This window comes from Thunnus thynnus, chromosome 20, assembly GCF_963924715.1.
Source record: "Thunnus thynnus chromosome 20, fThuThy2.1, whole genome shotgun sequence".
Taxonomy (NCBI): domain Eukaryota; kingdom Metazoa; phylum Chordata; class Actinopteri; order Scombriformes; family Scombridae; genus Thunnus; species Thunnus thynnus.
Window position 1 is genome coordinate 20693942 of NC_089536.1, and position 21702 is coordinate 20715643.

Here is a 21702-nt window from a genome sequence, read left to right on the forward strand (position 1 = left end):
CCACACTATCTGAGATGCTGTAGATTCAGCCGATTTTCCCAAATGCAATTTGGTTAGTGAAGTTTATGCTTGTTCTGTCACAGGAAAGGACAAATCAAATGAGAAATGCACATAGGGTCTCCTGGAGGACATAGAATGAGCGCTATGTTCATAAAAAGCTGGAGTGTAACGACTGAGCATGGAACTGATGTTACAATGTGAACAAATGGTTGTCTGCAGACTGAAAATCAAAACACAAGTGGTATGACACATGGAGGCACACTTGATGCTACATTCTTACACACACACACACACACACACATGCCTGCACACACACACACACACACACTCAACACAGTCTAGGTCCCTATGATGTCACTTAATGCAGTTTGGAGCCGCATATTTGCTATCAGCAGGAAATGGATCTATGGCTCTTATGCACATCGCAGAGGAGCCCATCCATTAGCATGGCAGGGTGGGTACTCCACAGCAGCAAGACAATACTACACTGATGGCTAAATCACATACACACACACACTCACACACACACACACACACAGAGGCATGTTGGAGGAATTCAATTTCATTAATCTGGTTGTTGTGTAGTGATTTATGGCTGGTGGAAAATAGCAGAGAGAGTTACAGGTGCATCAGTGCGTAACTTCCAGTTATCCTATCACTGTTGATTAATGTGTTAACCATTGAGTGTGTATGTGTGTGTGTGTGTGTGTGTGTGTGGCAGCCTTCACTGACAGGCTGGGGGTGTGGCAAGTAATATACAGCCTGTATGTGAGAGCTGCAGTGGAGTGGAACTGATGTGCAGCAGCGGGTGTGTGCATATCTATCCGTGCATTTCTGTGCATGTTATCTCCACATCGTGCATTAATGCACATGATATGAGTGTGTCGGTGTGTGCATTTTTTATCCACGCCTCATGCTCTCGCTCACTGTATCAGGCTGTGGAGATGTTCATTCATAAGCCTTGGAAAGGCAGAATGTCAGTGTGTTACTACAATGCAGGACTTTGATCATAAAACCATGGTAACACAGATCAAAAAGATGCAGCAAGAGAGTGAAGCAGCTGATATGTGGGCATTTAAAGCTGCTGCTAGATTTTCTCATGCCAGCAAAAGAAAAATGTACCCAGAATTCATTCTATTACAGTGTTAATATGTCGCTGTTTATAGCAGTTAATGAAGCAAAAGAGTCAGATTTTTCTTTATGGAGCAGACATTGATGATGAATTGACTCCTTATTAGCAACATTTGTTTACTGCCTCCTAGTGTAGATTGGTAGCTTATTGGTTAACTCATACAAGCATTTATAATTAAGAGGAAGGATAATTGCTCAGGTTGGGTTTAGTTGGCTAAATAATGCAGTAGTTCCACATTTTGGAAATTTGCTTATTCACTTTCTTGGCCAAAGTTAGATGAGAAGATTGTTACCATTACTCATGTTTGTATGCTAAATATGACGTTAGAGCCAGCAGAGGATTAGCTTGGCTTAGCATAAAGATTGGAGACAGCAGGAAAACAGCAAGGTTGGCTCTTTGTAAAGGTGGAAAAACATCTAACAGCACCTCTAAAACTCACTTACGAACAAATTGTAACTCATTCTCTGATGCCGTAAACAACACAACTTTTTGTTTTACTGGCTATTAGTGCAAACAATTTGGAAATTTCCCCCTGCTTCCAGTGTTTATGCTAAGCTAATTGTCTGCTCTAGCTTTATTTTTAGTGTACAGACATGGGAATGGTATCGATCCTCTCATCTAACTCTCGCCAAGAAAGCGAATGAGCATGTTTCCCAAAATGTCAAAATGTTCTTTTAAGTGGAGCTCAGTTAGGCAAGAGAGGAGGATGAAAAGACTGTGAAATATAGTTAGTAGTTTCCAAACAAAAATAATTCAATTTAGCTGTTTTAGGTAGAAGACAAACTGCCCTTCCAAATTCAAACAAGACATAGCCTATACACTGTATATCTAAGCTAGCAATCCTGTCAACTGAGCTTCTGGCAACATGAATTTCACAGCCATGAATGATCGATAAAAACCTCATAATAATTTACATTATTCATTTCTTTTTTGAGTGTCAGTCAGAAAGGGTTCAGATGCTAAATGCTAAAACATTGCTGTGTAAGTGTTGTGACCCTTTCATGACCCGTTTTGACCTTAGCTGAGTATGTACTACACGACTACATCTGTCACATACCCATTTATTCATGGGCTTCACGCAACAAATGTGATGCGGTCAGTAGTGAAGCACTAATTTACAGAAGGTATGCAGAGAATGCTTCACATGCAGAATGACATAGTCCGCTTTAATCTCTTCAATTTTCACCGTCTTAACGGAAGTGCAGCAAGGATAAATGGTGCTCTCACCTCCTTAGATTTGCAACAGCTGCATTTACATTTTTATATTGATTTGGATATTTGAGCCTTCTGTAAATGTACAGTATATTTACCTCTTTACATGCTTGATTGTAATGCAACTAATGGTAAACCATCATGTTAGTTAAAACTATTTGATGTTGCCTAAGCATGATGTAATCAATTATGTGCTGATTTACAAAATGTCTACAGTGAATTACTCTTACTCATCAAGCCAGTTGAATCTGCTCTGCAGCCTTATTAATATATGCAAATACAGATTTAATCCACTTTGCTACCAATTTCATGCTGCTCCAGCGGAGGATTTACACATCACTCACCCATTCTTGGGAACTATTCATTTCATCTTAATCAGATCCAGCTGTATAATTGCAGTCATGGAGATTAGTGCCAAGGAAGAAAGGACACACACACTCGCACGCATGGACATATTGACACATCCATCCAGAAAGACAAACACACACATATACATATACTAGGCTACATGCTCGAGTGTGCACACGCATACATGCAGCAGCAGCTGACAGCAGCTTGATAGTGCTGAGCGTTGCAGTGATGAAACTAGAGATGCTGCTCTAATAGAATTCACACCGGCAGCATCGGCCAGCTGTAGTAGAATGCTAATGTGTGCGAGAGGTTTCCTGCGTGGGTAGCGCCACTGCTTCATTCAGAAATACGTGACTGCAGCATAGTAGTGGAGGGAAGATAGATGAAGGGGAGGAAAGCTGTTTCTGCATATAAATTCTTATCTTAAATTAGAATTTTGAGGAGAAAATGCACTTTTGCAAATGCTTTACATTTGTAAAAGTGTATGGCAAAGTCCAGGTAGAGCTACTGCATCATCAACTCCCATCACAGTCCCTGTCAGAGATGACATGATGTGTCACTACAGAGTTGTAGGTGAAGGATGAATAAGCAGTTAATGGCAGGTAGTGTTGATGTGAATCAAACAAACCGTGTCCGTACCTCTCCTGGTCTGTCTGATCTTTGGGCTCAGCATGGTTGTCATCGCTCGTCCGCGCGCTCTCCTCTCGGCATGTTCATGTACATCCAAAGCACCCCACCCCTTGTCTCTCCCTCTGCCTCTCTGAGTCTTTGCCTCTCTCCTCTTCTTCTCTCTCTGACCTTCTGCAGTGCGGCCGGCAGCTAGGGGGTTGGGAGAACAGGGGAGGGGAGGAGAATGGAAAGAGAAGGGGGTGGTGAAGGAGGAGGAGGAGAAGGAGGAGGAACTACCCCTTTTTTTTTCTCTGCGCACACGCCCAGTGGCCTCCACGCCTCCCTGTTTTATTATTCATAGCTGTGCTTCCGCCTGGGGTGGATGGCAGAGGAGGAGGAGGTTTTTGAGGAGGGTCATATACCGGCAGAGCATGGGCCTGACCGGCTAACAGATGCCTGATTTTAAGTGTTATTTTCTGCAGTGAGTGCTTTCTCTTCATAATCTGCATGTTTGAAAGGGGAGAGAAGGAGAAGGGGAGGGGGTGTTCATCTGGCAGGTGTGTCCTCCTTCTGCACCTAATTAAGCTGTAGAGGTCCTCAGCATGTATCCACCTCTTTCCCTTAATCACTAATTTTTCCCTCATCCTCCCTCTTCTTTTTCCTCTTACCTCTTTCTATTTCTCTCTGTCTTGTTCTGAGTCAATGTTTGGAGTCCTTTTTTAAATATTTTGTTTTCCCTCTCCTTCCACCTTGTTTCAATTCCCTTCCCATTCTTCTGTACATCTGTCAGTCTCTCCTCTTTTTTCCCTTTCTTCTTAATCACTTTTCTTAACCATTTTCACTCATGCCTCTCTTGGCTTTCTAAGAATGATGCTGACTTTCAATTCAAAGTCAGACGTGGGAAATTCCCAGCTTGTACAGTAGAGCGTAATTACATGCTCCAGGCATTCCAGTGGCACAACTCAGGAAAACCAGGGGAGATAAAAAATACTGGTCCCCCTCTGACAGACAATGTCCTGTCCCCTTTAGCTACGGTGGCCTGTAATTGACACAAAAAGTGTGTAGGAGTGTGGCACTAGAAGCAAGATGAATTTATAGCCAAGAAGGAAAATGTCACCGATGTCAATTTTGGAACTGGGTTTAGATCTAGTCTTGGCTGTATGGCAAGAAATGCATATGAGTTACAGTTGCATTTCAGCCATTTGATTCTTCTCTTAGAGCATTTTCACAGCTAGAGTTTTTTTGCTGTGGTCTGAATCAGTTGATGAGTTGGTGAACTTGGTGCATTTTCCTCTTGGTTCGGTTTCTTTTCACACAGAAAAATCCAAGTGAGCCAAAATGCAGCACCACAAGCCATGTGAGAATGTTCACTTAACTCATTGGTCAGATGTGTCTGTGGCAGGAGCAAGAATGTAAACACAGGAAGAAGGTCATGAAGGAGGTCCACTGGCCATATACAACGAACTACGTTGCGCTAGTCCAGCTCTGACCTTGATTCATTCTCTGGCTAGTTGTTAGCAAATGCTAAATTCACTCATCCGCATCCAATTATGCAAAGCTCACCTGGCCACGGAAGCTGCTTCACTCAAACTTGCGAGTACACCGAGTAGTTGGGTTGGATTAGGTCACGTTCCCACCACAAATTAAGTGCTCCAGAGATAATTTGCAAACGGACTGCAACCACTTCCTCTGAAGAGTCTTGGTGCAGTTGTCTTGGTCGATTACTGCGATTACTGTGTTCACACCTGTCCAAACAAATCATACCAAGGGGGAAAATGAAGTTCGATTTAACTGGACTAAAAACTGCAGGTAATAAAACAACCTTAGTCAACAAAAAATAAAGACATTTTAGTCCTGTTTACATCTGTGAATTTTTAGTCTAATTTTTGTCACACATTTTCAATTTTTATATTTTCATAACTTGCAAGTAACACACAAAATTCTTGCAGAGAAACTCTTGTGGGCAGTTGTGTCAGATCATAAACTGTAATTCTGAAAAGGTCAAAAAATCCTGAACCCACACCTCGATCTAGGGTCTCTTAATAACTATCAACAACTGGTCACTAATCTTCCATTTTTTATCTAAAGCACTAGTGTCTCAGATTCCACCTCTGTGCCTCTACTGGATCTCAGTGAAGGCTTTGACACCATTCATCATTGTATACTATTAAAATTCACTAAATTCAAATTCACTGATATTACATATGGAGTACGGAGTACCTCAGGGCTCGGCTCATGGCCATCTGCTTTTCTCTCTTTGCCTCTTGGCAAAATTATATGTAGTTTTGGAATAAATTTCCATTGCTACGTGGATGATACTCAGCTCTATGTGCCTACAAATGCTGATGATCATACTCAAATTACCCAATTAGAGGACTGCTTGGCTGCTGTGAAAAACTGGATGTCACAAAATTTCCTGCTTCTAAATTCAGACAAAACTGAGATGCTGGTCGTTGGCCCTGCTAGACATTAGTTTGATCAAGTAACAGCTCAATAACTGTGTGATTTCACAAAGTGTGGCAACCAAAAATCTTATATTTTATCCTAGCTTCTCCTTTGATAAGCACATTAAAGAAATCACCAGGACTGCCGTTTTCCACTTTCATAACATAGCTCAAATTCAGTCTAATACATGCATTTGTTTCATCCAGACTTGATTACTGTAATGTTCTGTTTTCAGGTCTGCCACATGCTGGCTTCCTATCCATGTTAGATCAGATTTTAAGGTGTGCCTGCTGACTTATAAAATCTGAAATAGGCACACTCCATTAAACCTGTCTGATCTCCTTAAACATTATATTCCATCTCAAGCTCTCCGCTCTCAAAATACAGGGCTTCTGTGTGTATTCAAAGTTAAAAGGAAGTCAGACAATCCGAGTCTTTTGAGTCCTTTAAATCTAAACTTAAAACTCATATTTTTACCTTAACCTACAATTAGCTGCTTTGATGTCTTTTCTTGTCTCTTCTCCCGTGTATGTGAATGAGTCTCCCCTGTGTGTATGTGTAGTCTGTCGTCCTGCTGGTCTCCATGTTGATGGAGGTCACGTGGCTCAGGTCCTATTCTGTACTGGTGGCACGTGGAAGCTGCTTGGCATTCTATTTATCACTTATTTATTCATATATATCTTGTTATCCTGTTGAATGCTGCATTCTGCAATTTGTGTTCTATCCTGTACACACAACATCTATTGCATGTCTGTCCGTCCTGGGAGAGGGATCCCTCCTCTGTTGCTCTTCCTCAGGTTTCTTCTATATTTTCCCCTGTTAAAGGAGTTTTTAATGGAGTTTTTCCTTATTCTAATTGAGGGTCAAAGGACAGGGTATGCATTATTGCTGTGTAGACTGTAAAGCCCCCTGAGGCAAATTTGTGATTTGTGATATTGGGCTATACAAATAAAATTGACCTGACTTGAAGCTGGCTAATTCTTTAATCGTTTCCCATTTTCTTAATGACACTGTCAGTGGTCCAGTGTAATTCCCAGTAATTTGATCTGATCGACTTGTTCTAGTTTTGAGCCCTGTATAGAGAGATGCACAGATTTATGAGGCTACAGCTGTCGCCACCTTGATGAGTATAGCTACAAGGGTTACAGGTGTCATTCTCATCTATAACCAGGTTAGTGTAAAAGGCTTAGTTTCCCTGTCTGTAATATCTAATGGTTCACACACACAGGGCTTATAATACCCTCCTCAGTCAATCCAGTTGTCATTTCGAAACTCGAGCCGCTCACTTGTCATTCTTACTCACCTAGCATAAGTGCAGCTTCGTACTCATCATTTGCTAAAATACTGTTCAGCACCTGGGTTTAGCTTGAGACAAGCCGCTAAAACGTAGGATAACATTGACACAGTAATATTTCTTCAGCGAACATCTAGAGGAAAATCTAGAGGGTTGACACAAATGATAACCAACTGAAAGTAACATTAACATTGCATCCACAGCCATTAATAATGTTACATTAGCATTAGCTTACCTTTTGACAAATGCTGGTATGGTTATCTGCATGTTTTCATGGTTTGTCCAAGCATTTTGTTGCTGCTCCTTGTCTAATTTACAGCAGGACTGCAGATGAATTTAGTCCATAAATCTGTTTCTTTCTTTCTTTCGAAAACCGGTAACGTTAGCTAACAACACTGGCAGAGACATAACATTACTGAAATATGAGATGCAGCTAATATAGTGCAACAAGTCAAGAGATACTTTTGGTGGAAATATTTGTTGAAGAAAAATCCGATACATTTTTTCATAGTTCTCATTTTCAAAGATTACATTTTAAATTATAATATAAGTCTTGTTTTTTCCACCAAAAAAGGTACTCAACAAATATTTTTTTTCATGGTTTTTGTTGATGAAGCTAACGCTGAATGTCACCATGCTAAATCCTGGAATAATCATAATGTTTTGTATCAAAAATTAACACATGTAGCAAATTTTAGAAAACAGTTATCTGAAAGACAGAAATTTCAAAAACTCGATAAAAAACTGTTATCACACCACTATAGGTTTAAATTTTTATCTGTCTTCATTCCAATAACCAAAGACGATCAGCTTTTAGGACTTAGTAATATTTTGTATGGAGGTAGAAAAGACCACAAGAAGCTTTTGCTCAGTTTTTAAATCTTACATGTTTTATGTAACATTTTGCTTTTAAGTGCTGTTTCTTTGCATTTTCCCTATCTGATGTCTGAATTTCCTACTTTCAGTCTTCTCTGGAAGGCACCATCAGACCTGTCGTTGCTGTAGCAGCTGTGCTACAGCAGCCGGGCTTCCCTCCTCCTCCAGTCTTCAGAGGATAATAGTCTTAAGTCCTGCGCTGCAATTGAATCAGTCAAGGCCCACGTCAACCACAGCTGCTCTTATTACAGAGCAAAGAGGGAGAGAGAGACACGGAGAGGGTGGAGGGGTGTGTGTGCCCTCACATACACATACATGCACATGTACACACCAGCCAACAAACCCGAAGATAGATCTATGGCGCACATGCATGTGGATCAAGACAAAATGGAGCCAAAATGAGGCTGACACAAACAGAGATAGGGGTCACACAAGCTGAAATGAAACAGGGAAAGAGGAGGGACACACCAACAAGAAACCACACGCACACACACACTCATACACACCAAGAAGCCAAAATGAGACAGCAATAAAAAGCCTTCAGTGCCAGTGTTTGGTTTAAGACTGAGGTTGGGTGAAAGCGATGTGGCCACACCATACTGGGTGTGGCACCAAGTGTTGTTTCCCTCTGAATTTATCACCCAGATCATCCTCATTTTGTTCTTTTATCACAGGGTGGCATGTTGGATGAAAATGGAAGAGACAGGAAGGTGAGAGGAGTAATGAACAGACTCTCAGATCTGATAATTGAGGCCACACAATGAGACAAACAGCAGAGTCTCAAACCACCAGACCAGTCCTCAACCATGGTTGTCCTGTTTTTGTTTAGACATAACCACCGGGCTGTTCTCTGTATACAATTCACTGGCACCACAACCCTGGTATGTATGAATTTCCATGTCTATTTCAGCTCTCTTGAATGTTAGGCTGTTCTTTCCAGCTTAATGTTAAAGAGACTTTTTGTATTAAAGGTGCCCTGTAGTGTTTTCTTCTAAACAAACAAAAGTTACATTTACATTTATTTTTACGCATTGTTTGTATCCTTGAGGTCTAATAAACATATTGAAAGCATTTTCATCCTCATAAAACAGCTGCAAAGCATATTATTTTGAATATTTAAAAATCTGCATTGTTTACATCCATATTTACTAGTGAACAGCCTTCTTCTTCTCTGCCTTTGTGGGTACATTGCTGCATTTCTTGGTGCATTACTGCCACCTGTCCAATGGCGCCTTAATGCACAGGCTTAAGCCCTGGGCCCCAAGCCCCAGGCCCCAGGCCTCTTGCCGAGGACCAGGGGCCTCACAAGAGATGAGCTTAAAAAAACAAGACAAAAACAAACAAACAAACAAAAAAACCCACAGTAAACATGATGTAGGAGAGTACCAGTAAGCTATCTGTGATGTGGGGGAGGATGTGATGAGGAGTGAACTGTCTCGCTGTGCTTCAACAGTCTTTGAAAAACATGATTTCTGTCATTATTTTTGCTTGTGATGTTTAAGGGTTTTTAATTGAAAAAACTGATCTTCTCGTGTTGCCGCTGTGCACACACACAGACCTACTTGGCTGATAACCTAGCTTTGTCTTGACTTACTGTTGATTTGTCTTATATTGATGACTTTCCGATTCTGTTTACTGATTAGGAGGGCACTTCATTTGCTATTTGTCACTGTCCGTTGATGCAGGGTGTTGAATGTTGCAGATTAAATTGAGAAGACTGATTTTCTCGTGTTCCTGCCATGCACACACACAGGCCTACTTGGCTGGCGTAACCTAGGTTTGTCTCGACTTATTGTTGATTTTTTTTCTTATATCGATGAGTTTGTATTCTGTTTACTGATTAGCAGGGCACTTGATTTATTATTTGTCGCCGTCCATTAACGCAGGGTGTTGACTAATTGTATGTTCATCATTTATCAAACAAAGGTGGAAAAAAATTGCTGGTTACGGCTCCTCAAATGTGAAGATTCGCTGCTTTTTTACGTCACTGTTGACTGGACTGCTTGTTGAACAGATCAAACAATTTAAAGACATAACCTTGGGCTCTGGAAAATTGTGATTCACCATTCTGTTTTCTAAATCATAAATCATGCAATCAAAATAATAATTGACAGACTAATTAATACTGAAAATAATTGTCAGCTGCAGCCTCAGTAAATTGTTCTTCATTATGTACTGCTATATTAATTAGTGCAGATTTAAAAAGACTGAAGGTGAAAAGAAGAACAAGGACTTTATCTCTTCTATTACTAAATATAACTTGTTGCATGGCTTGTCATAGTGATAACTCCCAGCTGTATTGTTTATCTCATTGTTCCAGGTAGCACTTCAAACTGCTACTGTATCACATGGGAGTATGACTGGCTCACAAGGCAGAAGTCATCAACATCAAGAAAAACAATCCTGCCATGACAATATAGTGAAAGCTGACCAGCAGCCACTAAGAGTTAAACTCATTGACTTTAGCCTGGCATGTTATGTGTTTGCTGCTGAGCATGCCGTTCACCTTTCCAGAACATGTTGTACAGGTAACTACAGTAAAATGATCCTGACTTTTCTGTTTCCCACTGCTTTTAATTAAACCAAATTTGAGGGTTGATATCTTACACTGCACTGTAACTTTCATTCTCCTGTTTTACCTGTCTTATTCTAATTTAGCTTCTTATTTCCAACTTAACACTTTTTAATTGTATTTAAATGTCTGTTTATATTGCCTTGTGTTGCTTTTATATTCTGTCTTGATGCCTTTTATGTTCTATGTGAAGCACTTTGAATTGCCTTGTTGTTGAAATGTGCTATACAAATGAACTTGCCTTGCCTCACTGCTGTTTCTGTTAAGAACAGCATGAAAGAGGTGAGATTTTAGTTTTTGTACCTGATGGTTATGTCTTGCCGTATTTCTTCTCATGGAGCTCCTGCAATCATCAACAATACTTGTCTGTCCATCTATCCATCCATCTTGTACTTGGCCCTGAAGAGTTCACCAATGAGACTTAAGACAATGAGAAATTACTTAATTGACACAAGGTGGTTCAGGTTGAATCTCTTGATGACTTTGATAACATAGTTACTCTGTTTTGATCAGTTATTAGGACTTTAATGTGAGAAGATTTTAAAGAGATATCTTCAAGATATCTTGAAGATTTGATGATTTGACATATTATTTGACTTTTCTTGTCTGTGTGTCAGCTGATGAAAATGAATATTAAAGTGATCAGCATCTGTTTGTGGACCTGGTAAAGTAGATACTGTAGCTGGATGCTGACCAGAGTATTAAACCCATGGAGCCTCCATCACTGCTCCCAGTAAGTATCAAATAATGTCTCAAGTGCTCAAAGGCTCTTTGTGTTTATAGCTTTAATAAATGCCACATTTCTTTGCAATTTTTTTGTTTTTGCAGAGATTGTTACAAGGACCAACATTAAGAAGGAGGTGTGGTTGAAGAGATTTTTCCAGAGGATTACAAATTCTGTTTACCTATACTTCTCCAGTGATGGATGAGCAGACAACAACATCATGATCAATTAAATCCATCATCATTTACCATTCATTGTTTATCATTTATTATTCATCATGTATTGATAAATCTAGACAGACAGAAAAGGTCTGCAGTGTATCCTCACTCACCACTGTAAGAAACCTAAATATCAATTGTCAAGTGTCCAGCACTATGACTAATGAACCAGTCGATTTTTGTAAATAATGCATGTAGTCACATCTCAGAGTATGTGCTGTTTTATGAAAAATGAGATAATGATTCCTGTGTTCTACATATCACACCACATGCAGTATGTGGATTTTTAACACACTGTTGATGCTAATCTTAAGTTAGTTTTTGTATCTGAAACAAACTCCTTTTGTTGTGTGTTTAACAAACTCTCTAATTAGCCTTCAGTCCTGAATGTGCACTGGAGTACACACATCTAATCAATTACCTCCTTATTGCAGAATCTGTAACCTATTGATTACAATTCAAGTTCTTTCAAACAAGGGGCTTTAGTTGTAGTTTAGTATCATCAAAGCATATCACAATCTATAACAACAATAACATTGCTGTTTAAATGCCATAAATAGAACGCAGAAGATTGCTAGGCATATGTTTGGCCTCTTTAATGAGAGATTTTGTAGTATTATTTATATCAGCTACACAGGATCATGAAAGAGATGCTAATAGCACTCAGAGCTGAAAGGGAGGTTTTCTCTTTGGGATACTGAACATTTCCCTCCCATTACTTCATGCGATTCATGCTGTTTATGGCACAGAAACAAGTTATTTTAGTGGAAGCATCGAGATCAGCTGATTCGCTCACAGAGGCAAATATTTTACATCAAGTTCAAATGAACTTCTATCAGTTTTGGAAGACATACTGTCTGAAAAAGCAATGGATCCAACTGAGGTCAGCTTGGTAAATATGCCAGTAAAACCTGCCCAACTTAGTGTACTTTTAACATTAGGCACTGGAATAGCTAATGTCATGACCAACCAAGTAACCCATAACCATAATGTTGTGAGTGCATTTAAGTAATACGGTAAAATTTTTAATAAAGTGAATTGGCTACTATTACACAAGATATAAACACTGGAATAATGTCATGCCCATCGTTGTTTTGTAGGTTATGTGAATTGGCTGCTAACACTGCAAATTTCCTTTGGGATTAATAAAGTAACCTCTGTCTATATACAGAATGTCTGTCTACAGTATCCACCGACTGACTGAACCTGCCCACTCACCATTCCCTCCTTGCAACCTAGCTCTCTGACTGTTGTTGCTTCTCAACGTGGACTATTGACTGGCTCGGCATCTTCGTGTGGTCCTTTGAGGTACTCTACATGTACTTTGAGTGATAGAGTGATGACGATAGAAGCTGGCTTTCAAGCCAAAGGTGATGTTCAGTCAACTAAGGTTGTTTTAACAAGACAATAACTATTACTACAAATGGAAGATGACAAGCCTATAAGTGGAGGACCAGGTCCTCATGATGCTAATGAAGTTCTGCCAAGACTACCCAATTTTGCACTTGAGCCAGCTCTGTAGCACAAAGACAGTAAGGAGTGTATTATACATTTTCACTACACTTTTTAGAGAGATGAATCAGACCAGCATGCTGATCTCATTCCAGATCTTTTCCAATGGCAAAGGAAGTTTGACTGAGGTTTGTCAACGCACCCTGCTAGTAGCCACTACATTACCAATTTTAGCGCCACCTCTTTTGCAAGGTTGTGTGGATGAACTTTGCTGTGTGATAGCTGACATATTTGTGTTCTGTCAAACTGCTGGAAATAACCTTACTCCATCACATAGTCATTGTTTGGTGATACCTGCAGAACAATATATCCTTTTAGGTAGAAATGGAATTTAATGTAGCATGCCATGTTGAAAATGCAACCAATGCGGTTTGTCTTGTTAATAATTGTGTCTACCCCACCTCTGTCCCCGCTGAGATCAAATAATGTCACCGAGGATGAACCATGCTTGGAATGCTAACATGTCCTCACAATCCACAGTGTTTAGAAAACCTTTTAAAATATTGATACCGAGGATGATTAAAATTTCATTTTGGCAGGGATGGGCTGTGCTAACAGACCCGTGGGTGGCTGCTGAAGGTGTGACTGTTGACTTAACATTACTTATTGATTGCTACTGACTGACTGATTTGCCTCAGCAGTTAGTCACTGGCAATGTCAAATGGACTTTATTGACTTAAACTCTTCCTCTCTAAATTATTATATTGAAACCATATTTTTGATATATTTGTTAACAGTTTATAAACATACAATTTATACTGATATATGATAATCATTATATGACTTTTGCATTAATGTGATGAAGTACCTGGATTTATCTGGTCCTATCTATCTTATTTTATTTATACACATTTCCTCAATACATTTTTCAGGAAATATGTTACATATTGATATAATTGTAGGATTGTAAAAGGCAGAAGTACATTTTAAAATGTTTTTATGACATATGAAAAAGTATAATTCAAAAGAAATGATTGATTATTTTTTATTTGTACATGACAAAGCTTGCATATGTAATGAATTAAAAAATCCTAAAAAGCATAATGAAAGATTTTATGATGGAGAATGTCTTAAAAGTTGAAAAATCCCAGCCTATTCAGCAGCTGTTCCATGTGCTTACTATAACTCTGATATTCTGTCAATTATTTAATGTAATAACCTGTCCCATTTGCAGTAATGAAATAACACTACCTAAGCAGGAGAGTACTAAACAATGAAATATTGTTTTTTCACTCTTACATTGCAATGTTAAAGCCTCTGGGAAAATGTAATTATACCTTGGCTAATATGCAAAGCAAAACACTACAGAAAGAATATTGATAAAAGTGATTTGCAAATGTTGCTCATTAAAACCCTCTCTGTCTAATAAGTTAACAGTCCAGTGACTGAAGCCTCATCTCACATCTTTAATTAGCAGAAAGACAATTAAATTGGTGCTCACTAAAAGACTAGTGTGACTGACTGAGGAGACACACAGCAGACAGGTGTTTTCCCATGAGGTCTGTCTGTCTGTCTGTCTGCCTGCCTTTTTTCTTTCTCTAACCCCTTTTGCCCCCATTACCCTCCTTCACTACTCTGTCACTGACAATTAGCACCGGGACATGACTTCATCCACTAATGGATATGAAGAGAGCTGACAGGACTGCAGACTAAGGTGTATGCAATATGGATGGCAGCCTTCTGCCTGTCTGACTGTGTTTCTGTCTGTCTGTGTGTTTGAATTTTCTTATTCTTACTTACTTAGTTTTTTTTTTGCCAGATTAGAGTTGTTGCAAACAAACATTATCCAAAAGAAGAGTTTTTATGAAGTTATAATAAAATGTCATTAGTTGACTACAGTATAACATCAATGTAAACTATTACTGCATTGTTCTACTGTAGAGAGCCAAAGTCCTGACAGGGCTCACAAATTTAAATGAATTAATGATCCTTGTCAAGAAGAATCGAATGAATGACATGACACTGATGTACAAACATGTAGTAATTTGTATCCAACCAGGGAATTCTCACTCATCTCTGCCTGTCAATGCAGGTGTTTTAGTGTCTTTCAGCTCATATTGTTTCAGTTTTATGGCCTGCAACTTTACAGTTTTTGTTCAGTCTCTCTGCTTTCAGCAACTTTGGTTTCAGGTAGCTGTTTATTGTAAAATAAAAAAGTAAAAAAATGAAAAGCCAGATATTTTTCTCAGGAGTTGGTGGAGATCAAAACAGAGCTAAAAGAAGAGTGAGTATTGGCTGCAATCTTGTAATCACGGTGGCCCGACTCAAAATTAATGTTAATGTTGCTTCATGTGTAAATAAGTTAAACATAAAATAAAAAGCTAAACTATTTGGTTACAGGTTCACAATATTATATTATCATCTTAATAAGATACAAATGGCACCTTTGATACATAAAAATGTAAATGGTAGAGGAACCTTTACCTTATTGAAAGCCCCACAATGAGTTTTTCAGTTCCCTGTTTCATTTCCTGTAATGTAACCAAGTCCAAGTGCCCTCTATCTCAGCCAATAAAGGAGTCACAGCCATGCAATCAAAATTAATTGGATTCTATTTGTGGCCACATTGCTTTGCCTCCACAGCAATTCTGTTCCATTTATTCTGCCTGCCTGTGTGTGTTTAGGTGATTGACATAGAGAGAAAGAGTGGGTAGAGAGACTGATGGAATGGTTGAGAAAAAAAGCAAGGAGAAACAGAAAGACAGAGCATCTATATGTGTGTGAATTGATTTTCAATAGCACTGCCAGTGTCCGTGTGTCCTGGAGCGTTGTGCAAAGTGCATTAGACTGTTCAGCTGTAACGGACCCCCGACTAGCTGCAGGAGCTATTTAAATAAAGATCACACTATTAAACCAAGCACACAGCTGGTATTTCTGGCTGGTTGAGGATGAACACACCAATAACATGATGTATTCAGATAGGAGATCACATCAGTCATTAATGATCACATCTGCCTCAAGTATCATATTTTTCTCTGTTTTAAATGGTTGAGTTGTCACATATATGCTGAGGGGAATTCACCTCTTACTGCTTACTGCTGGTTGCTGTAGATTTCTGCTCTCTTTCCGTCACCTTTTACTGTAACATTGGTCAGTCTCACAATATGGCTGAGTCAATACCAGGCAGCTCACCTCTTAATGAGTCTATCTGCTGGGATCTTAATCCAGTCTAGTCAGCACTCTTCCACTCAGCGATGGTGAAAACTGGATGACAGGGGCCTCCAAACCGTATTGACCGTTTGTGTGGACATAGTGAGGCAGATGAAAATGGGGTGAGAAGGAGAAGAATTGATCCTAATTTGGTAAAAAGAATGTGGGGAATAAACAGACGTGTGTTTTAGCCAGAGACAGAAGCTATGAATGACCTTCATCCTCTTGGCAAACAGTGTTTTCCAAGACAGCAGTTGCCACTTGGGGGCATCAGAAACATGTTGTAAACACAATATTAATATACTGTATTATCATTTTAGCTGATATGGCAAATTTATTAGCAAAAAGTTGCTTCCTTAGGCATCCAGCAGTTACAGAGGAACATTAGAATTTGTTAGGAGTTGTGTTTCTGTCCACATGAAGAGTGCCTTTTTTAGCTCAGTTTTGGTCCTTGCCAACTCCGAAAGAGAAATATTTGGCTCTTTAGTGTCCAAATGCACAACTATGTTGCTGAAAAGGTAGTGTACAGTGCGAGTTTAGAGGTTTTTTGCTGAAAACAGCTACCAGTGACATCTGGAAATAATGCTGATGAGAACAGTGAGAGTGAACCAAAACAGTAGATTGTGGCCAATACAACCAAAACAATGAGCTGAAAGATACTAGAACACTCAGTAGAGCTGAGAGAAACTGCAGAATTGGGTGATAATTCTCTGTGGGTATGTCACTATGAGCGACTCCTTTCACATACACATAGTTATTTGATACATTCTTAATATAAAAAATTGGATTATAGCAACTTTAACTAAAAGCTGAAAGCATCACATTGTTGGGTGAAACCCTCATATCTCACACAAGTCAGCTTTGCTGGAACAGCAGCGTTGTTTTCACTTCAACTGCGGCACAGAAAAACATCACCAAAATAGGATTTGTGCTTATTAACAGGCTAGGAAGTTCATGAATGAACCATGCTTAATCTTTAAACTTATATCAAGCTGCCACGATTAGCTTAATATACCTCATTTCCTACAGTGAAGATTCTACTTAAAGCTAATTTCAAGCATTTATTGCAAGTTAAAATGTTGAGAAAATAGGAACAGGAAGGTGCTGTTGCAAAAGTATTGGCACTCAATGAGTAATGGTGGCCTCTGGTGCTCTTTGCTGCCCTCTAGGCCAAAGAGATCGTCAAGACATGCAGTGCAGTAGATAGTATTTACATTTTGTTTTGTTCATTTTGATTAAAATACACTATTCTGATCAGAGTGCTCAGAATTATTTATATGATGCTTGAGGATAAGCATGTGTCCAACTATAAACCATAAGTGAGGAAATGACAAAAGTGAAATCAGATAATATAATCCAAAATCTAACCACATTAAATTTCTGTCATCAAAGAGGCCCTTTGGATACTAAACTAATTTATCTGACGAGAAACTTTATTTTGAAAAACATGAGAAAGTTGAGGTGGCCTATTGGTAAAAAAAAAAACATTAACAAGAGGACATGAAGACAGTTCATGATACAGTACAGTGCATAAAGTGCTTATGGATGTTTGATGAGGCTCCTGATTGTACTGTGGGTGTTGAAACAGTGGGTGGTGCTGTCGTCTAAGTTTAAGTCCCTCTACAGTCAAGGATACAGTACTGTGTGAAGCCATCTCACATGCTTGAGTTTACAGTGAGGTAAAATAAAAGTAATAAATGATGATATTTCATGTATGCATTCTTCAAACTAAAATCAACCTCTACATCTCTCTGTCTTCCTGGGTCACTGAGTGAGGTAGACCCAGTAATTTGGGCTCCTTCCTTGTCACCACATCTTCCAGCTTCTTCCTCTCCATCTGACACTTAATCAGACAATCATCACACAGGATGCTCTCTTTGACAATATAAAACCTGTCTGTCATCATGTCTGATTGCTGGTTGAGGGGATGCTCAGTAAGGAGGGGGTTCCTGTCCAGGTTGACCTTTTCCAGTTTATTGAGCCTTGACAGGCAGACAGGGACGCGGGTGAATTGGTTGTCAGAGAGGCCAATATGGCGGAGCTCCTTCAAGGCAGCAACAGAGGAGGGAAGAGCTTCCAGCCGGTTGAGGCCCAGGTTGAGTGTGTGGAGTTTTCTCAGGAGGCCGAGCTCGTTGGGGAGGGTTTTCAGACGGTTGTTACACAAGTTCAAAACCAGCAGGTTCTGGAGGCGGCCGATGGTCTCAGGGAGCTGCTCCAGCTGCAGTAAAAATAGTGACACATTCTGTAATACACACTATGATGAAATACAAAAAAAACTGGTGGCATCCAACTAGACTCAGTTATAAAAATACATTTTGGCACTTAACACGTAACATACAAATATAGGCATCATAATATAAAGATGACCAACAAAAGTCCCCAGAAGCCAGTTCCAGTTAATTGTAGAGTTAATTATGATGTTAGTATATGTATGATTTTTAATGAAGTACTTAGTATATTTATATTGTCATATACATTATAAACTTATAATTTATAATTATATTATTGTATATTTATGACTCAGCAAAAATCTGCTGATAAAGGCAACAGGAGGGGCTGAAAACTCCAGAAAAAACCTAGTAAAGATACCTTGAGTTAAGATTTTTTTTTTTTTTACTGTTTTCAAGGTCAAGAATGAACCTTCAAGGTCAACTTATCCTCATGATTTTTTAACACATTTATAAACAGCAATAAACTAATTCACTGTATTAACAATCAATCATTAACTCTTTATACACCAGTTACAAATGCTTCTTTTTTTTCTTGTTTTGATTAGCTTGACCAATGAAGCCCCCAAACCATCCTACATTTCCCATTCTGACTATGTTTAGCACATTTTACTGACCTTACCCCACACAAATGGTATCCTCTTATTCATTACAAACTCAGCTATGATTCTACCTCATCATTTTCTCAATTTAACAAAATTTAAAGCTAAAATATAAGAAAAATTACATATGGGGCTATAAGTATTTACAAATAATAATCACTCAAAATATAATCAGAACAGTTCAAAGTTTTAAAAAATACAAATACAGCAGAAAAACATAAGAAATACAACTATAATACAGTCCATTCTTATGTATGTATGTTGTAAACTAATTGTATCACAACTTGTTTTTTTGAGCTATTTTCATTGACAGTATACCTATCTATGCTGTATGCATTGTAAATTGCTGAAAATACAGTTTTCACAATTTAAAAAATCTTACTTGTCATACTTAATTGAAAATTAAACATAAAAATGTCTTCCAAAAAGGTAGTGTGTGAAAGCCCCACATCAGCACTTTCAACTGGTTTTCTCAGCTTACATCTAGATGATATATAAATAAAGTTATGTGACTATATGCTCAGTGTTTTTACCATTGAATCGATAGACTCTCGACAAATAGTATGTACAAAATATACTTACAAAATAAGAATATATATAGCCAAAACAAAACTCAGAAACTTTTCAAAGCATCTTTTCCTCAACTTTCCGTCATACTCACATAGTTGCTGTGCAGATCCAAAACACGGATGCTGACGAAATTGTCAATAAAGTCTGGGACTTTACTCATCAGGTTCCTGCTCAGGTCCAGTTCATCCACATCACACAGTTTCTGGACGCACTTTGGCACCAAGGAGATCTCCTTGAAACTGAGATCCAGTCGCCGTTTGCCATCCAGTGTCAACTCCACACAGTTCTGAGCCATTTTCAAGGTGATTGTCTTACTTTTAGCCTGTCTGGTTTTCTTTCCCTTGGCCATGCTGCTGCAGGGAGACACAGGAAGGACGAGGAAGTCTGTAGTTAACAGTGTTCAGTAATGTGCTGTGACAAAGGAGTTGACAGTGGTACCGGTCTGCAAGATTATGTTACCCAACAGAGCCCAGCCAGTTGTAACAGTAGACAACACTGAGTTTCAACATGTAACATAATCACCAATTGTTCCATGACAAAGCACACTAACAAACATTTGCACGTGCTTTACTCTCACTTTGTAATTACCTCTAGAAAAGTGTACAATATTGTTTAAGAACAATACACTGTGGTACTTAAAGGCTAGATGATATTCATTTTCAAGTGCATAATTAGGTGTTTTAAACATTTTTGAGTTTTTCCTGCAAAGAAATTTACAATCAAGGCAGTCTTTGATCCCTTACCAGCATTAATGAGTCCACTTCCTTAGATCCAGTACATTAGATACCAGGAAAGAGACAAATGGAAAGACTCAAGACACTCCAGCTCAACTATCTTCTTTCTCAAGCCTGTGAATAACACATCGAGATGCCACCGCAGGGTGTTGTTTGTAAGGACATAGAGAGAGACATGAGACTGTGTTGTGTCGTGCTGTGGCTGTCTATCAGGCAGCTTGCAGTTCTGGCCTGGACTCACTTGGCTGGACATTGGATTTGTTTTCTTTTTGTTTCCAGGCAACTGCTGCTTGGTTTCAGGGTGGGTTATGGCTGTGACCCGCTAGCTAAAGCAGGGCAGTCTTTTAGTGTGTGTGTGTTTGGAAGAAATTTTGAAAAATTACAGCAACTGTTCCTAAGATTACTCTCTTTGAATAAAAATCAGATAAGAGGGTGTTAGTGTTGATTGTAGAATTTTCTTCAACAGCCTAATGGCTGGCAGGTCTCTAAAAAGCACTGAGAATGATCTTGATATCCCATATAGGATTATGATGAGTCTGGGTTTCAGTGGAAAGTTTCAATGGAAAGTTCCAAGATAGTTAGAAAGAAGAACAGTATTACGATTGGGAAATGTTAAAGGGGCACTTCACCAATTTTACAGTAGAGTTTACTTGCCAGAGAGAGTATTATCCAGCATGTGAAAACAGTTGTATAATATATTCTGCAGCTCTGGAGGGAGAATGAAAAAAACAGCCCAGGTGTCATCAGGGTTATTCAGTTTGAGTTTAAAGACTACAAACATATAACAGAAAGAACTGCAATACAAACTGTGGATGTGGAGTTTGAAAGATATGAGTATTTACTAGACAGGAAGAGTCTAATGAAACACACAACTGAATTGCACTATGGGAAATGTAGGATCTAGTGCTGCTTCGTTTTTCTTCTTTTTTCTGTCTCTCACAAGTCAGTCAATGTTATTTATAGAAGCGCTGGAATGAAAAACTATTACAGTTTCAGTCCAAGAATACTGCAGACTAAACAATAGGCTGCATCATCAGTGCTACTGTGCCAAATGTCCTTAAAATGTCTTTACAAATAAGATAATAATTATGCAGTAATATTTAATGTATACCTGTATGGTGTAAATCAGTCAAGACGTTTCCCTTCATAAAATGACCCTGCATATTCTGTTTATTAGAAATGTATATATTGTAAACTCCAAAACAGGCCATTCTTTTCTGTATAAATTAAAATAAAGCAAAACTGGATTTTTTTAAAATTCTCATAATTAGTCCAAAAATGTTGTTGGTAGTTGGGGCAAAGATGCCTCTCGTGCTCAGTCTTTTAATGCAATTACAATATTATTTTCTGAGTACTTGTTTATGGTAATTAAAACTCTTAAATGAATAATCTGGAAACACATATCCAGTCTCAAGGAGTACAAATTATTCTTTTTAATTGAAAAAAATGTCTGTTGAAGAAAATTGGTTCACA

The 21702-nt window shown here is 38.7% G+C and overlaps 2 protein-coding genes and 1 long non-coding RNA gene across 6 annotated transcripts in view; 1 reads left to right on the top strand and 2 right to left on the bottom strand.

Moving 5' to 3' along the window:
• Positions 1-7612, bottom strand: part of arhgap22b (Rho GTPase activating protein 22b) — a 44099-nt gene extending 36487 nt beyond the window's left edge. Inside the window, exons 1-3 of one of the 3 annotated variants that reach the window (XM_067576910.1) lie at positions 7279-7612; positions 4868-5049; positions 3335-3514 (exon numbers count right to left, since the gene is read on the bottom strand). In XM_067576910.1, the coding sequence (XP_067433011.1) occupies positions 3335-3377 (43 nt within the window). In that variant the 5' untranslated portion in view covers positions 3378-3514; positions 4868-5049; positions 7279-7612. Of the gene's footprint in view, positions 1-3334; positions 3515-4867; positions 5050-7052; positions 7239-7278 lie in introns of those variants that run through there. The other 2 variants (XM_067576911.1, XM_067576909.1) reach the window with 2 other exon arrangements.
• Positions 7613-7692: 80 nt separating this feature from the next.
• LOC137172260 (uncharacterized) lies at positions 7693-13856 on the top strand. The gene is made up of 5 exons (XR_010924928.1): positions 7693-8629; positions 8749-8800; positions 10240-10447; positions 11109-11224; positions 11320-13856. It is a non-coding gene; the product is annotated as an uncharacterized lncRNA (long non-coding RNA).
• A 3651-nt stretch (positions 13857-17507) lies between these two features.
• lrrc18b (leucine rich repeat containing 18b) lies at positions 17508-20531 on the bottom strand. 2 transcript variants are annotated; one of them, XM_067576582.1, is made up of 3 exons: positions 20239-20531; positions 19587-19845; positions 17508-18313 (listed from the first exon to the last, which is right to left on the bottom strand). In XM_067576582.1, exons 2-3 carry the CDS (start codon positions 19842-19844, stop codon positions 17837-17839), a joined length of 735 nt encoding a protein of 244 aa, XP_067432683.1. In that variant the 5' UTR covers position 19845; positions 20239-20531; the 3' UTR covers positions 17508-17836. The 2 variants fall into 2 exon arrangements, with proteins under 2 accessions (XP_067432683.1, XP_067432682.1); XM_067576581.1 differs by having other exon boundaries at positions 19587-19848; positions 20239-20530.
• Positions 20532-21702: the final 1171 nt, after the last annotated feature.

Bases quoted from the DNA above. Each gene is read 5' to 3' on its own strand.
- lrrc18b (XM_067576582.1), bottom strand. From the start codon at position 19,844: ATGGCCAAGGGAAAGAAAACCAGACAGGCTAAAAGTAAGACAATCACC. The intron at 18,314-19,586 runs GTGAGTATGACG...TTTTTACTGCAG, and splicing joins TGGATCTGCACAGCAACTAT to CTGGAGCAGCTCCCTGAGAC.